The following is a 15,396-nucleotide window of genomic DNA, read 5'->3' as shown; positions in this document are numbered from 1 at the left end:
CATAGCTGGGTGTGGTGCATAACAGCACTCAAGCTGCAGGCAAAATGAGTGTGAATTTAAAGCCACCCTGGGCTATACAGTAAGTTCCAGGCTGGCAGGGACTGCAGAGTAAGTCTGTGTGGGGGGGTGGGGGAGTGGGTGTCACACACACACCCCACACATATATTTGGGGAAGACTGGTGGTGTTTGTGCACCTGACACAGATTTCTGGAGCATGGCTACACATTTGTCATTTAGAAACAAACAGTGTCCAAGAGGCGGCTGGGGTGTTTTCATTTTGAAAATGCTTTAATAAGTGTTGACAACACTGTTCTGCAAAATGTAAAGGTACTATACAAATTCTTAATACAAAAAGAATAAATTAAAAGCAGATTTCTCTTTTAATTCTGCAACTTTGTCTACAACATACATCTTTTTCATTGATTACCGTTGAACAGAATCCAGTAAAATCATTGTACATGCTCTACAGTCAATTTCAGGAGCAACCTAATCTTTCCCCCATTATTAAACTAGAGTCCATTTTACACAACTTGTAATAAACTATTGACATGAATGGATATGTAAAACTTTACACCTAGTTAACTAAGCAGTAATTGGTCATCTGATAGCACCTGGATGAGGTTTGCTATATTTAGAACTAAACTAATACTGAATGAAAACAAATTGGGCTTTTAACAGTTTCAACACTCACCTGCATATAACAAAATAAACCAACCTGGCTCACAACATAGTCTTCTGGCTGAAACAGGCAATTTCTTACATGTACCCAAAGAATCCAATAGGGGCGTTAGACCAGACTGGGGGCTTCATATCTCATCTTCCTTTAAAGAAATAGGGATCTTTAAGCGTTTGCAGGTGCTTGAATACAACACCCAGAGTGTTCCCCACCACACCGACCATGTATGTCCGTCTCAAAGGACTTATGCTTAATATGTACATTGTATTAACTGAACACAGCTAAACAGTAAAACCTGTTTTACTTAATCTCGGTCCTTACTACCAGACTCTCCTGATGGTGTTCACAGCTCCCATACAATTCCTCTCTGCTCCCCAAATGTATTACATTTTAGATTCTTTCTGCCTCTCTCATTGATCCAACCGAATTCAGAACTGTTTTTCAAACTGCTGTCTATGTTATAACCTGTAACCATGTAACCTTGTCTTATTCTTTGTTTCCCTTTGGACTTTTCCTGCTGCACCATAGTTCAATCTAATTATTCAGGCATCTCTTTTTGGAAGTAAAAAGTTGACCCAATGTGTCACATTTCCTATTAGGGAAGGAAGGGAAAAAAAAATCCCCAAATAAACCTGCGTTTTGTAGCTCTGATCATCATCATAATAGGAACAAACAAAGGTAGCCCCATCTCCATCGAGCCCCGGGTTCATTTGTACCATTATCCAGTCCCTACCAATCCTACAGGGTTACCCCACACGTGTCCGGAAGAGTACTGTTTCTGAAAGCTGGGATCATCAAGCCAGCGTGCCCAGCGCTGGGGTACCTGGCCTTGAGTGGGCGTGGAAAATGGCGGAGGAGGCCTAAGACGCATGTTATGAATGCTTCTGACTGTGGAAATGCTCCCACTTGACTTCCAGAGCTTTCCAAGCCACTGCAGAGTGAGCCACAGGGTTGGCCCTTCCCCTCCTGGGCTGGTGGAGTCTACTGTTGCTCTTGGATTCACATACATGAACAACAGGTCTTTCTTTTGATGCCACAGCTAACTTTAGATCTGCTTTCCAACACCCTGGCTCCTGTTCCTGGATGCCTTTCGCATAGGAAGTCAGCACAAAGGCGACCCGCAAGCCCACTTAGATTCACATGTACTACCTCCACGAAAACTCTGGCACCATCGTGAGTAACCCAGCTAAGACTGTTCACTGGTTAGTTATTATAAAATTTCGAGGCCTTTGAAGATTGATGGCTTTTGGTTGTGTGTTAAGCATAGCTCAAAACACATGTAAACGAGCAGCTTGCACGCATGCTTTTTTTTTTTTTTGCCGCCTTTTATCCTCTTGGTATCTGTGGACAGAGGTGGTAAATCAAAGTCATGGATACTGCTGGAGGTGAATGGGCCCTTTGGGAGCCGAGTTGCTTCAACTCTGCTCTGCCTGCCGGCTGGTAGACACATAAAAATCTTCCTACCTAAGGGCATACTTGGGTTCTTACTAAGTGACACACAGGAGAGGTCCGTCTGAGTTCTTTGTCACACAAGTGCTAACAAACAAAATGAGCCACAACAGTAAAACACTTGAATAGACCGCAATGTGCTTTTTCCCTTGGTTTCCCATAAAAAAGAAAATGAAACGCCTTGTACAAAACAGAAAGGTTACACTTTTACTGGCTGTTTTAACGAGTGAGACCTGCTTTTGGCAATGATCACCTTCAGCTTCCGACCAATCCGAAGAGGAAAGCAGCTTGGGAGGTGCAGGCTGAGGCCCCTGCACAGGGCGCTCCTTCCAGCCTGTTTCCCTTTCATGGCCAGACAGACAGATTCTGCGTCTGCCAGGCCAGCCAAGCCTCCTCCATCTTCACTGTCCCATTGGGTGCATTTCCAGGCTCTCGGGTCGGGAGAAGTGGACGGGACGGCAGACGGCTCACGACAGGACACGCTTTACAAATGGTTCACTTTCACTTGTGCTGCATAGAAGCAGTGTGGAACTGAGAAGGAGTTTCACTGCAGAGAAAGTGTGTTCCTCTTGGCCCCTCCTATCTGTTTATTGTTGAATGTGTCTAATCTTTGGCAGCATAGAACCGCTTGTGATCCTCCGAGGCGTCTCTGAAGCGCTGGTCCTCAGGTACGCTTGCAGGCTGTCTCACTACAGAACAGAGACTATCTCAGGTGTAAACTGAATGTCCCCATGAGGCAGCCCCCTCTGGAAGCACCCAGTGGCCTGTGGTGGTGGCAGCTGGACGCAGCTTCACAGTCTGCACAGAGAGGTCTTTCTTTTTTCCATTCCCTACCAACGCTCTTCCAACCATTCTCTTCCACAGGAATTGCATGTGTTGGCTTCCCTGACAGTTCCTGGCCTGGGCTGTCATGGCAGGGGGAAACCACCAAGGTGCCATTGAGGATTGTTGTCTGGCTCTTTGGGTAAGAGAGCCAGGGGACACACAGTGGGATCGGAACCTTCCAGAATGTCTCCTCAGTCAGGTTTTTGAGGGTGAAGGGGATGTGGAGACAGGAGAAAAAAAGTGCCAAGGGCCGAAGCTGGTGCAGGTGACAGTGTGTCTGGGTAAGGCAACTGAGAGGCAGTGAGGTGACTCAGAATGGCGTGCGGCGGTCAGAACAGGCCGGGCTGGCTCACACGAGGGTCCCGGGCTTGGCTTTTTCCTGCCCGTACCACTGGACATCAGCTAGCTCTGGATAGAGGGAGGAATCCAAGAAGCAGCTATCACTGTAGCTCCTGTGGGCCCAAGAAGAGATGGTGAGTCAGAGGAGAGCAGCACTGACGGGCGCTCAGGGTGCGGGCGGACGGGCAGGCCCGAGTCTGGCTATGCTGCTGCTGGCCTGGGGAGCGCACAACTGTGGGGAACTTTGAGAGTCCTGTACATGGTTCTCAGGTGCAGCCAGGGCTGAGAAACCTCTGGGACTGTTTTATTCCTCAGGACAACTTCCTATGTGACAGTCAGCGGCTTGCCTTACATAAGACCCAAGGGTCTGCACCTTGGAGGTAAATTTATCACTGTCCTGTAACAACATTCAAAATGTGCCTTTTTAAATTATTATTTATTGGTTCTTTGAGACAGGGTTTCTCTGTGTAGTCCTGGCTGTACACGAACTAGCTTTTGTAGACCAGCCTGGCCTTGAATTCACAGAGCTCCGCCTCTGTGTGCTAGGATTAAAGGTGTGTGTCGCCACCACCCAGCTATGCTTTTTAAATCAACAGTGTGATTTTATGAATGAATTTTTAAAAGCATACAGAGGCTGTGCCTGTAGCTCAGTGGTAGACAGTGTGCTTAGTGTATAACAGTCCTGCACGTGATGCTCGGCACCAAAAATAGTATAAAGTCAAAATAAATTTCCCTCTACATAGAAAAATGTACATCGAAGAAAAGAGAAAGTCCTTTGGTAAGTATTGTTAGTAGGTTAGATGGGAGCGATTCCTAGGTATCAACAATAGCTCACACAGACAGCGGCTGCAGCCCTACTCACTCAAAGAGAGCTCCAGTTCTTTTTAAACTGCCCTTTAGTTCCCATGCCTGGTTCCAGGGGCAGAGCATCTCAAAGCCTCCCAAGTCAGCTAGCCTCGAAGACCCCCAGCCACTCTCACTACTGTCTCATTGGCTCACTTCTCCAGGAATACACTGAGTATTTAATACTTCGTAAATATCCCTCATCTGACCTAGCAAAGTCCACAAAAGCTAGAAAAACCCCAAGGCATCTGTGACAGCCTTGTGCTTGGAGCCCTGGAAGTGCATGAGGTTAATTCCGATTAAATGCAGCATTAGAAGCAAAGGCAAGGCCTTCCTTAGTGATGACACTGGTCATGGGGGTCTTGTGTGTATCTGTATTTGGGGGTAAATGTGTGGGTGACTTTATACTCAGGCTGCAGACATTGGCTCCTCACTGCAAAACTGGCTTTTGTAAACTGTGTCAACGGAACAAGAACTTTTAATGGGAAAAGGCGGCTGGAAACACACAGTGCTCCGGGGAAACAGTCCCTTCATAGTGCCCATAGACCTGCCAGAGGGAACACGTGACCTAGGATTGCCGGTCTCCAGCCACACTCACTGGCTCAGAGGTGGCTAAGTAGCTTTGAGAGTGTGAGGGTATTTATTTCCTCCCTGCGGCCGGAAGCAGTGAGCTCTGGCCCAGCTTAGCCGCTTGCACATTCTCATTTGCTTAAGCTGATCGAGTTGGTTTCCCTTTCCTATGCAGCGGATACTGGCACGGCTTCCTAGATTCTTCTAGAAGCTTGTTTCTGATAAAATTGCAATGTGGGCCTACTAGGGACGTCATTTTCTTGACTGGAACATTGGATACAGGAGTCGCACTAACCAGTGTGTCTGAAGGGACACCTGGACTGGGCTCTGAGGGAGCGGAGGACAGTGAGTTTGTGGACCCGGCCTTTTGGGTGTACACTGAGCACACACCAAAGGTCTGCGAAGTCATGCATTGCTTTATTTCACCTGGGATATCTCACATGGTATCACCTAGCCAGGCCCACAGAACACATATTGGAAACAACACCTTTTCTCTCTCACACATATCAATGTCATAGAACATGTTTGAGTCTCTTGTATGTTGGATCCTAAATAGTCTGGGGGGTTAAATCTACTTTTTCAAAAAGTGAGTAATCACTAAATACTGAATGATGCCTTATCTCCATTCCCACTGAGAATTGAGAAGTGGGATTTAAGTTACCGAGCCAACTGGCTGGACACTTTGGGGTTGGTGAATAGTGCTGTAGGTCGGTGGCCATAAAGCCAGGGTGATGAGATCTCTGTCAGCATGACTGTGCTGGCCAGGCTGTGAGCTGCTACCCAGTTTGAAGTGCGCATCTCAGGACTCCACTGCTACCACTCAGCACATCTTAGTCCCTTCTTATTGGAGGGGAAGAGTGACTCCAATTCAAATGTTCTGGTGACATCGTTCTCAGTCCCTCCACTGTCACCAGAGGATGAGCTGTCCCTCTTCCTCCCCTGCTTTCCTCATCCACATTTGGCCAACTGTAAAAATTGTTCATGGTCTTGTCCTAGCCTACATTCCAAGCTAAATCCCTGCTCTTGACTCCTCTATGGTATCCCGTGCCGCCCTCACCCTCAAGAGCCCTGCTTGAATCCACACCCGTGACTTTTTATCTTGGTTTCTCTATACCTCCCCGCTCCGCTGCAGTTCTTTAAAGCCAGGCTCACAAAGCGTGCATGAGAATGAAAAGGCATCTCTTGTCTGAATCTTTTCAGCATTTTGAATTTGTAGAGCACTCAATACTTTTATGTGGCATTTCTTACTCAGGGCTCAATTTTGTCTCTGTTTTTTTTTTTTTTTCTGGAACTTTCCCCTACTTCTGCATGACACCCTTATCATTTTGGTGTCCTGGATGTGCTTTTTAATTTCAGTGCTGTCGAGTTAGTTCCCTAGACTTTCAGGTCCCACTGCCTCATGCTTGTGATAACAGAGCCCTACGGATTTCAGCAGTTGGTTCAGCAGCCGTGGTGGTGTCTGGGAATCCTTCTGAGCTCCCAGCTGGTAGTGGTGACTTACAAACCACATTTAGAAAACAGGACTCTGTGACATTTGTTGCGACATACAACTGTCACTGAAAAATGGTAGGATGCAGTTACAGTAGTTTGGGTATTTTAAACAGCCGTGGTGCTGTTTATATGAATACTACTTACAAACCTGGTAAACAACAAACCTCTACTTTTTTTGTATTTAAAGTCTAGAAAGTCTAAATATACTATGGGGGGGGGAGAGTTCTTGTGGGAAGAATGGGGACCATCGTACATCTGATGTAAAAACACACATCCAAACATATAGCTCCACATGTATCTAGAAATAAAACATAAAAATAATAGCTTCCACACCATCCAGACATTTCCTACTGGAAACTCTGACATGGGCAGAAACCGCACATATGCAGGACATCTGGATCACACACTCGTGGGCAGTAAGAACAAAACGTTCCCTTACAATACCTCTATTCATCAGTACTTTGGTGAGTTGGAGACTCAGACCCATCCATGATGGGAGAGTTTTCTGTTGCTTCTCTGAACAAAGGAAAGCAGAAGGAGGAAGAGAAGAGAGTTCATGTTACACAGAAGAACTGGCAGACATGATCAGTAGCGTATTACCACACTGGAGACCCAATGACTATATGCCCATGAGTCTGATACAGTAAGAGTCACACAGAACTTGGAGTCTCTGTCGCTAAGCCACAAGACCTCATTAGTTATGTTAGGAAGGCAAGCGGTGGCAATTTTTTACCCATTTTCTTATGTTTTCTTATGACATTATTCTTGAATAATTCACAATCTGGCAAAACACTGGACTCCAAGAACAGCATCTTTTTGTTTCCAGTTTGTCTTGTGCCCTTCCTGGCTACATGTGACAAAGAAGGCAAGATAAGGGCTCAGTAGAGTGAGTGGGCGCGAGACAGATGCTTGTAACTCAGAGCCTGTTTATTAGTCAAGTGATAGTCATATAGTTGAATCAGATAAAACTGGGCATGACCCAGGAACTTGAGAGGGTCCCCAGAGGATTCCAAGGGGCCTATTTGGATGGTGTGGTTTAGCCACTAAAGGCACAGATGTGTCACTCTTGTATGAATCAGTCCTGGGAGACTCTTCGACCCTGCGCATGAGGCTGTCTGGATTCAGAGGCTACAGTTGCAGAGGACGGCATGAACAAGTATCTCAGCGTTTTGTAATAAAAACAGAGGTAGCTACTGGCAGAAACCACACGAGGAGTGGATATGAGAAACACGATGGATAGTTGTAGACTATGTGTTTTCCTAATTTGAAAAGAGTAAAGAGGTGGTATGAAGTGGTTCAGTAGGTGTCCAATCATTGAACCCCAAATGACCCGAGGGCTCATTTAAATACACCCAGTGGGCCCACCCTAGAGCTTCTGATTCAGTTTTGGGTAGACCCAAGAAGATCCCAGGTGAAGCCCAAACTGCTGGTCTACAGTCCACATTTGAGGACCAACCAGAAAAACATAAAATGTATGACATTTTTTTCTCTGTCTCACAGATGAACCCAAAAGCTCTAGATACTTCCCCTTGCCAGGAGAGCAGAAGGATTTCATGAAACTCATCTATGTTCGAAGAAGCTGTCAGCCTCTGTGTTCATGTAAATACTCAGTGTTAGCTCTCCTGTCCTCACCAACAGTGAAGGCTGCAGAAGAGGCCTGGTGTCAGCCCACTGCAGATAAACGTGGGGAGTAAAGGTGCCCAGCACGGGAGCCTGGGCACTCAGTGGGACCAACTGCGGGGCTGTGGCTTTCTTCTAATTCAGCTCACGGCTGTCAGATTTTCCCAGACAAGTGCCCAACTAAGCAAAAGCTGTGGATTGGACTGGAGATGGGGCCCATTTCCGGTAACCAACAGGTGTTGACAGACTAACTAACTAAGAGGCAGCAACAGAAGAGAGGAGTGGGACAGAAAGTGACAGCAGGTGATAAGAACAAGGCAGGATACTCGAGTCTGCTTGACTTCCTGACAGAGCAGAGCATCCTCATTGGCCGCAGCTGCTTCGGCCCTAAGTCCACACTTAAAGCTACAAATGAGAGCCGCCTGACAGTGTCAGGGGCTGGATCTCTAGTCCCTGTGTGCAGCCTCTACTGAGAGGTCTCAAAGTACAGTATCCCCTTTGCTGATGAAGAAGATGGCTTAGCCTAGACAGAAGCCCTTTTTTCTCGGCATGCATCCTGGTAGTAAGACAGTGACCGCACTGAGAAGCGTAATATCTGGCTCAGGGTACTCTCTCCCACCCCTGACAGTTTTGCTTGGCATTTCAAGTCAAATCAAATGCTTTCTGGAATTGGATTCACTTCTTTGTTTGCCTTCCTACATCCCAGGAATCACAACCTACTTTTAAGTAGAAAGCCACATAGAATTTTAAATAGAACCACATAGAATTCATCCCCATCAAAGACAGTAGGCCAGCTGGAGAGAAGGTGACAGCCATACAAGGAGATTCTTTTAGGACGCGTGAGCTGCCGTGGCACTTGCTGGTGCAGCCTTCCGGCACTATGAGCTCAATGCTGACAGTGTTCTTCCTAGCTAATACAATTCAGAGCCCAGAGGAGCCAAGTCAACAGCTACCAGGGACAACTCACCCAGTCTGCCAGGTCAGGATGTGGTGGGGACTGCTTGGTGGGGTGGCTCCAATTTCACTGGACGGTGTTGAGCTTCTCTGGCTTTGAGGTAAGGCAGCTATATGTAGTTGGTGTGGGAAAGGCAGGGAGAGACAGGTAAGATAAAGGAGCTTATAACACAATGGCAAACCCAGTGGCAGACCTTCAACCATTGCCAGACATGACCTTGTAGGCAGCTTCTCAGTGACACAGTGGGGAAATACCTTTGTACCCCCAATTGCATTTTCTCCTCCTACCTACGTTTCTCCATTCTGACTGAGGCCACAGGATGGCTTCTTCTACTGCACAGAATGGGAAGCCCCATATTTCTGAGCATGTAGGGCCGCCTTGTGGCATTTTAGATATGGCCCCTATGTGAGGGTCATGCTTTATTGTAGGAAGGGCCTCTGGAAAGCCCTCTGTTGTCTCAGACTTATCAGCTGCTACTTCAATAACCCTTCAAATGAACAGAGCTTTTAACAGCTCATCCAAGCGTAGGAGTTTACTGATGGTGGAACACAGAAATATCGTTAGGAGAATTCAGCACCAAGTAAATCCTACTTAGATGCATCCTTTGCATTGGTTGGGGTAGGGGGTTGGAATCCTCTTCTTCTGTCTATCAACCTCAGATACAATTTACTAAAATCTTAGTAATAATATCTGCTCGCTATCATTTAGTAAAGCATATCCACACAAACACAGCAGTTTTCAGAGAATGACACACTCCTATCTTTTGGCCATTGGTACTTAACCATGGGATCTAAGAGGACCAGAAGGTATCATGACCTTCAGGTGGTACATAGAGTGTACCCAGTGGCTTGGTTTACAGATAAATAAGCGGAGGAGGAAGGTGTCAGTGTTGTCCATGGTGTCCCAGGACTGCTAGCTCATTTGTAGCCTAGTCTCTGGAGCTTGTTTTGTGTGTGTACCCTCAGGAAAAGGACTGTGGGGATATGGAGGCAGAATGTATGTCTTCCTTTCAGGTGACACTCGTCCCCAATCCTTGGTTTTATTCTTGTACTGCTTACTATTTGTCTGGGATTCCTCCCTCATTTTCTGCCTACTGGAGTCAAGGGTTAGAGTATTTTTTTTTAACCACAGTCTGAGTGGTATATATATACAGAAGAGCATCACCAGTGTAGCAAAGGCAAGTGCTCAGCTAAGGATGGTTATTAGCATTGTTATTTCACAGAGAAAGGACAGTCCTCCCATCTTTTACTTCACTGCACAGTGGGGTCAAATCTCAGTGTGACACAGTATCAAGGATACTGAAAGCGCTGTTGTGATTTCTGTGAAAAAGAAGTTACTTTGTGATCGTATCATAACCTCATTGGAATAGGAAAGCCAGGAGCAGCCAGGCTACCTATGTAGGGCAGCTGTCAGGCTCAGAGAGTAAACACTTATTTCCCCCAGAGCTTCAAGATTCCAACCGTTCTTGGCAAGGTTATAACTTGGGTCTCTAACCTACTAGAATTTTTCTTCACCAGGAAAAAGGTGCACCTTTAGCAGGATAAACCCTAATACCTGACATCACATGGCTTTCTGTCCTTAACTAGTGTTCCAGCTAAGGAAGGAACACTCCTGTTGGGGTAAGAGCCTCGGGCTTCCCACATTCCTCAGCAAGGCCTCTGTAATAAATGACTCCCTTTCTTGGCTGCGACGGCTACCCACGTCATCACAGTCCCCCGACTCTGCTCACCTGATGTGGCCTTGCACATCTGGGGCATCCTGGTGACCCTGCTGTGTGCCACGAAGGTGCTCTGGGAAGAGGTGCTGTACTGAGAGCCGCTGTCGGAGGAGGTGGAGCTGGTGTGCGACAGGCGACTGTGCTCCTTGTGCGAGGCTGTGGAACGCTGGTACCACTGGCGCAGCTCGTCTGATACCGCAGCACGGCCAGAGCCTTTGTCATGGGCGCCCTCCCGCCCCAACGAAGGAGTCCGCAGGATCTGGGAGCGCGATGGTGTAAGGCGGCCTGCATCACCCTCATCGCCACCCCCACGCCAGCTCTCTTTGAACAGGCCACCAGCCGTGTAGGAATTAGAGGTCTTGAACTGGGCCTTGACGCTGTAGTGGCCCTCCTGGTCACTCTCCAGGCTGCGCACCACCACGGGTGTGGCACTGCCCTCAATATACAACGGGTACTCCTTGATGCGATACTGCGAGCTTGGTTGGCTCTGGCTGTGCAGGTACACGCCGCCACCCGCGCCTGCAGCCCCGCTGCGTGCTGCCAGGTTGGGCATGCTGCCGGAGCTCGCTGAGCCCAGGGCGCCTGCTGCCCGCTGCCTCTGCCGCTGCCGCTGGCGCGCCTTGGATGGCGAGTCCTCCGCCAGCGTTGAGTAGTTGGCGTTCATCTGCGCCGGGTAGTAGTGCTCTGAGCTTGAGTGACTGGTGCACGACGAGCAGTCATCCATGGGGTCCGAGCCATTGCTGCTACGAGTCCTCGGAGTGTAGAAGTCGGGGCTCCCGGTGTCATTCTCTGAGCCCAGGAGCTTGCCCTGGGACTCTAAGCTGGAGCTCCGATGCCTAAAGTGCAGTGCGAGGCTGTGCAGTCTCGTGGGACTGATGTCTACCGACCTGTGGGGAGACCTCACGGTTGGTCTGGGGGTTCAGGATCAAAGGTCCCATGAAAGCCACAGGGCTGGAGTGTAAAACCCTAGGGGGACTCAGGGCTTCTAGCCAATGGGTTGCCCTGGAAAGCCAGGTACTTCCCTAGGTCCCAGGTGAGGAAGGGAGCTAACAATCCCTGGAGGCGGAGTCAGGGAAGTGGATTTACATCTAGGATTTACACAGGGTTACAGCTAAAAGGTGTTGACCAACATCCAAAATAGGGCTTTTGCTTTTTAGGGAACCAAAGAATTACTACGTTCTACGTAGTTATGTTAACTCCTTTAAAATGCTGATTGTAGGTAAAGCATACAAACCCCTATCAGTAACAATAAAATCTCTAATAGAAATTTTAACTCTCTGAACCAAATACTGCTCTGAAATGAATGCCAATGGCTATTTCCTATAAAGATTCTAAAATTGATGGTTGGCAGAACATGGAGCCCCTAAACAGAAGGATACAAATGCCTACTGGTCATACCATGACTTTGCCTCTGATCCACTCTGCTTATCCACCAATAGCAATATGAGACAGATAATGGTACCGAATGCTAGAACTACATATACAAATTCACAACAACTCTAGGCTGTGAATAGCCCTAACCAATGGCCGTTCATGATCTGGGTTGACAACTACTTAGAAAAGGACTGTGACTCAGTGAAGCCCATTTTCTGTTCATTCTGTTGATTGTTATAAATGTATAACCTTGAGGCATTAAAACGAGTCCAGAATAGACGTAGGCCTTGTGAAACGGTCTATGAGGAATGGGGAGCAAAGATTAGCCAGAGGTGTGTAAGGCCGCTGCACGTCCCACATTAACTGGACTAGTTTTTCTGCTTCCACTTTTATTAGGATCCTTGTTTGGTTCTCTCCAGGAGACTGGGATTCTCTGGTTTCACAAGTCCCCGGATAGGGACGGTTTCTGTATTGAGTGTCCAGTCTGACTAGCTCACCTGTTATTGGGGCTAAAAGGTCTGGACCAGAAAGGCGGGGAGTCCGAAGGTCCTGCAGACTCACCTTGTGGAATGTACGTAGTGGGGACTCCGGACGCGCAGGTCTGGAGTGGACGGCATGCTAGACTGGGAATTCCAGTGCGGGAGGCCTCGGATGGGGCTGTTCTGCAAGGAGCTGCTTACTCCTGCCTCAGTACAGCTTCCTGTGCTGGGGAAGCGCTTGTGGCTGCTGCAAGGAGAGGAAAGCCAAGCTGGTCACGCTAATATAATGTGGCCCCTGTCCCCAGTGGTAGGGGCTGACCAGCTTGGGACAATGGGTCTAACTGGAGGGAGAGCTTGCCCAGGACTCCAGCTCTCGCTGCCCGACTGGAGGGGGCTTTGTCCCCTCCGCCCCTGCAATCAGCACAGGACGTTGTTTTCCGAGATATAAGATACCTGTTTGGGCACCCTCTTGGGGCTGTGCAATTAAGGAAAATGAGGACTGCAGAAGCAGACCTAAAACAACATCCAAGTAGTCATCTCTATGATGTTGATATTAACCCAGTAATGAGCTGCTAATGTGTGCCTTTCATTCCGGCAGCTTGGCTCCAGACACCGGCTGGTAGATGGTTTAGGTTCTGCACCACCTTGGGGATCCTCTGATTTTGGCAAAGGAGACTCTCCTTTGCCATTCTGGAATACTGCTGGCTACAATTTCCTAATTAATTCCTGTGGAATTTAACGGCATTAAAGCCATCTGCCAACAGGTTGATTGTGAGCCAAACCTTTGGTTTTCCCCCTTTGGATGACAAATCTGTACTTCTCCGAGGCCGACAGCAGAGGGCTTTGTGAGCAAAGGAAGGAAAAGAGCCTCCTCTGGGAATAGACACTGTGGGTGTTGGGTAGGGCCACCCTCGAACTCTGCCAGAGACCCCACTTGGGTGCTCCGACCCGGCTCACCTGGAATGACTGTGGGAGGAGCGTTTCTTCACCTTCTCATAAGGCTCGTCTAAGGAGGACTCGCTCCACATTTTGGGCTTTAAGGGTGACTTGTCATAGTCGGTGCGGTGATAGTGCATCTGCCTGAGCCCCTCCAGGGACTGCGGGGGAGGAGGCCTGTTGTGTGACGATGGTGGCCGAGGAGGGAGTCCCTTGTGCGGAGACTGTAGGGGGGATAGTGTGCTGGTGACCTGAGAGTCTTCTGCCAAGACAGGAAGAGGAGGGAAGGATCAGAGTCACCGCTCCCACATACCCAACCCACTACATCTGAGCTTTGGAGCTACACATCAAAATATGCCCAAGGACCCTGCCGACCCTGCCTCAACTACTGGTCAGTCCAAGTTGAGGCAGAGCCTTGTACAGGGCAGTAACTATTACTTTTAGTTAAGTACGAAGAAAGTCTAAATTGGATTCCGTGCCCCCAAGAAGTGATCACTTCCTACTAAACAGGCAAATGTAGTATTTAATGGCCTAATTTTTTTTAATTGGTGCTAAGGAATGAACCCAGGGCCTCAGATGTGCGAAGCAAACGCTCCAGGATGGAGCTGTGCCATAGTATATGTTTGAAGAGACAGTAGACATATCTTGTTTGCTTTAGCGGGGAGAGGAGTTAACCTTCCTGAGGATTTTCTCTACTCTGTTACTCAGCGTGTCCTCAGGGTTAGAATGACAGCCGGCACCCAGTAGGAACTCAATAAATATTTGTTGGAGGAAAAAAAAATGAATCAAAAGTGTATCTGTCAAGTGTAATTAAGTGCTGGCAAAACTGGTTCTCTACCAGCCATGCTCCCCCCACAAGCTACTTAAATGCTTTACAATCTTTTCTGGCATATTTAGTTCTGTGATATCGGGATGGAGCCCAGGGCCTCATCCATGCTAGGCAAGTGCTCTCCACTGAGCTCAGCGCTGATCAAGGTGTTTTGAAGAAAAAAGGTCTCAGTCCCAACAGCATCTCTGGGGTGCAACCCAGCACATCTGTACGCTGGATGACTTCCCAAGGAAGCAAAGCCATTTAGTCAAAGAAAGAGATATCTTGCCAGACGTGGTGACTCTGGCCTGTAATTCCAGCACTTGGTAGATAGAGGTGGGCAAATCAGCAGTTCAAGGCCAGCTTCATTCTGAGCTATCTAGGACCTGGTCCCATTAGAAAGAAAACAACAATCCCTAACCAAAAGGTGTCGGTCTGGAAGGAAATGAGCTCTGGGCAGGCAGAGAAGGAAGGAAACTGGGTAGAAATGTGGAGGGGGGGAGGGGATATAAGAAGGAGGTGCCACTCAGCTGGGGGAGAGGGCAGAGCCCAAGAGGGAGGAATTCTGAGTGAGCCCAGATAGCAAGAGACCTTGAATTCCAGATAAGAGTTGAGATTTGGCCTAAAAGCTACAAGAAAACTTTGATAACTTAAGCATAGATATGTCAGGGTGAGAATCCTGTTTAAGAACCATTGTTCTGGCAATTTTCACCCTGGGAAAAGAGACAGGAGAGATAAGGGAGGGTTTGTGAAGAGATACAGTGATGGGAACCTGAGGTGCAGTGGCTTCGGGAGTAGACGGGAATGCTCACAGGGAAGGGGGGACATAGGGGGAACCAACCAATCATTTGTAGGAGCCCATATCCATTTTCAACTCTTGATTCTTTCATGGCCTAATCCCCAATCCCCATAATTCAAAGGCTCTGGCTTTGCCCCTCAAGTCAGACAGGAGGAGTCCTACCTAGCAAGTGAGAGCCTGAAATGGGGACACAGGACACAAGAGGAGGCAATTACAGTTCTCAGGAGGTCAGAGGTTTCGGACACAGGGGCAAAGCTGTAATCGGGATGTCTCAGCTAATGACTAAGCACAGCCCTGGAAAATACTAGCACAATGGAACTTCATCAGCTTGCTTCTTCCTCGGCAGACTAGGGAGGCAGCGATCAGTGGTAGGACCGGGGGCCTCGTGTTCCAAACAGGCTTCTGTGTTCTCATGGAATACCATGCTTCCTCATCCACTATTGCAGCAGACAGTAAAATCTGACAATCAGTTTCTAACAGCAAGGCCAGGACAACTGGGCAGCTAGCCCCCCCCC

The 15,396-nt window shown here is 48.1% G+C and overlaps 1 protein-coding gene across 7 annotated transcripts in view; it reads right to left on the bottom strand.

Moving 5' to 3' along the window:
• Window positions 1–269: 269 nt before the first annotated feature.
• The window catches only part of Frmd4a (FERM domain containing 4A), a 601,861-nt gene continuing 586,734 nt past the window's right edge, over window positions 270–15,396 (bottom strand). For 6 of the 7 annotated variants that reach the window (XM_087896367.1, XM_087896368.1, XM_087896365.1 and 3 more), the window contains 5 exons: window positions 13,296–13,536; window positions 12,421–12,585; window positions 10,498–11,372; window positions 8,781–8,877; window positions 270–3,402 (listed from right to left, as the gene is read on the bottom strand). In XM_087896367.1, coding sequence (XP_087752493.1) covers window positions 3,300–3,402; window positions 8,781–8,877; window positions 10,498–11,372; window positions 12,421–12,585; window positions 13,296–13,536 — 1,481 coding nt within the window. In that variant the 3' untranslated portion in view covers window positions 270–3,299. Of the gene's footprint in view, window positions 3,403–6,637; window positions 6,710–8,780; window positions 8,878–10,497; window positions 11,373–12,420; window positions 12,586–13,295; window positions 13,537–15,396 lie in introns of all 7 variants that reach the window. The other variant, XM_087896366.1, reaches the window with a different exon arrangement.

The sequence above is a fragment of the Myodes glareolus genome, chromosome 14 (genome assembly GCF_982192425.1).
Source record: "Myodes glareolus chromosome 14, mMyoGla1.1, whole genome shotgun sequence".
Taxonomy (NCBI): domain Eukaryota; kingdom Metazoa; phylum Chordata; class Mammalia; order Rodentia; family Cricetidae; genus Myodes; species Myodes glareolus.
This window is presented reverse-complemented; position numbering and strand designations above follow the sequence as displayed.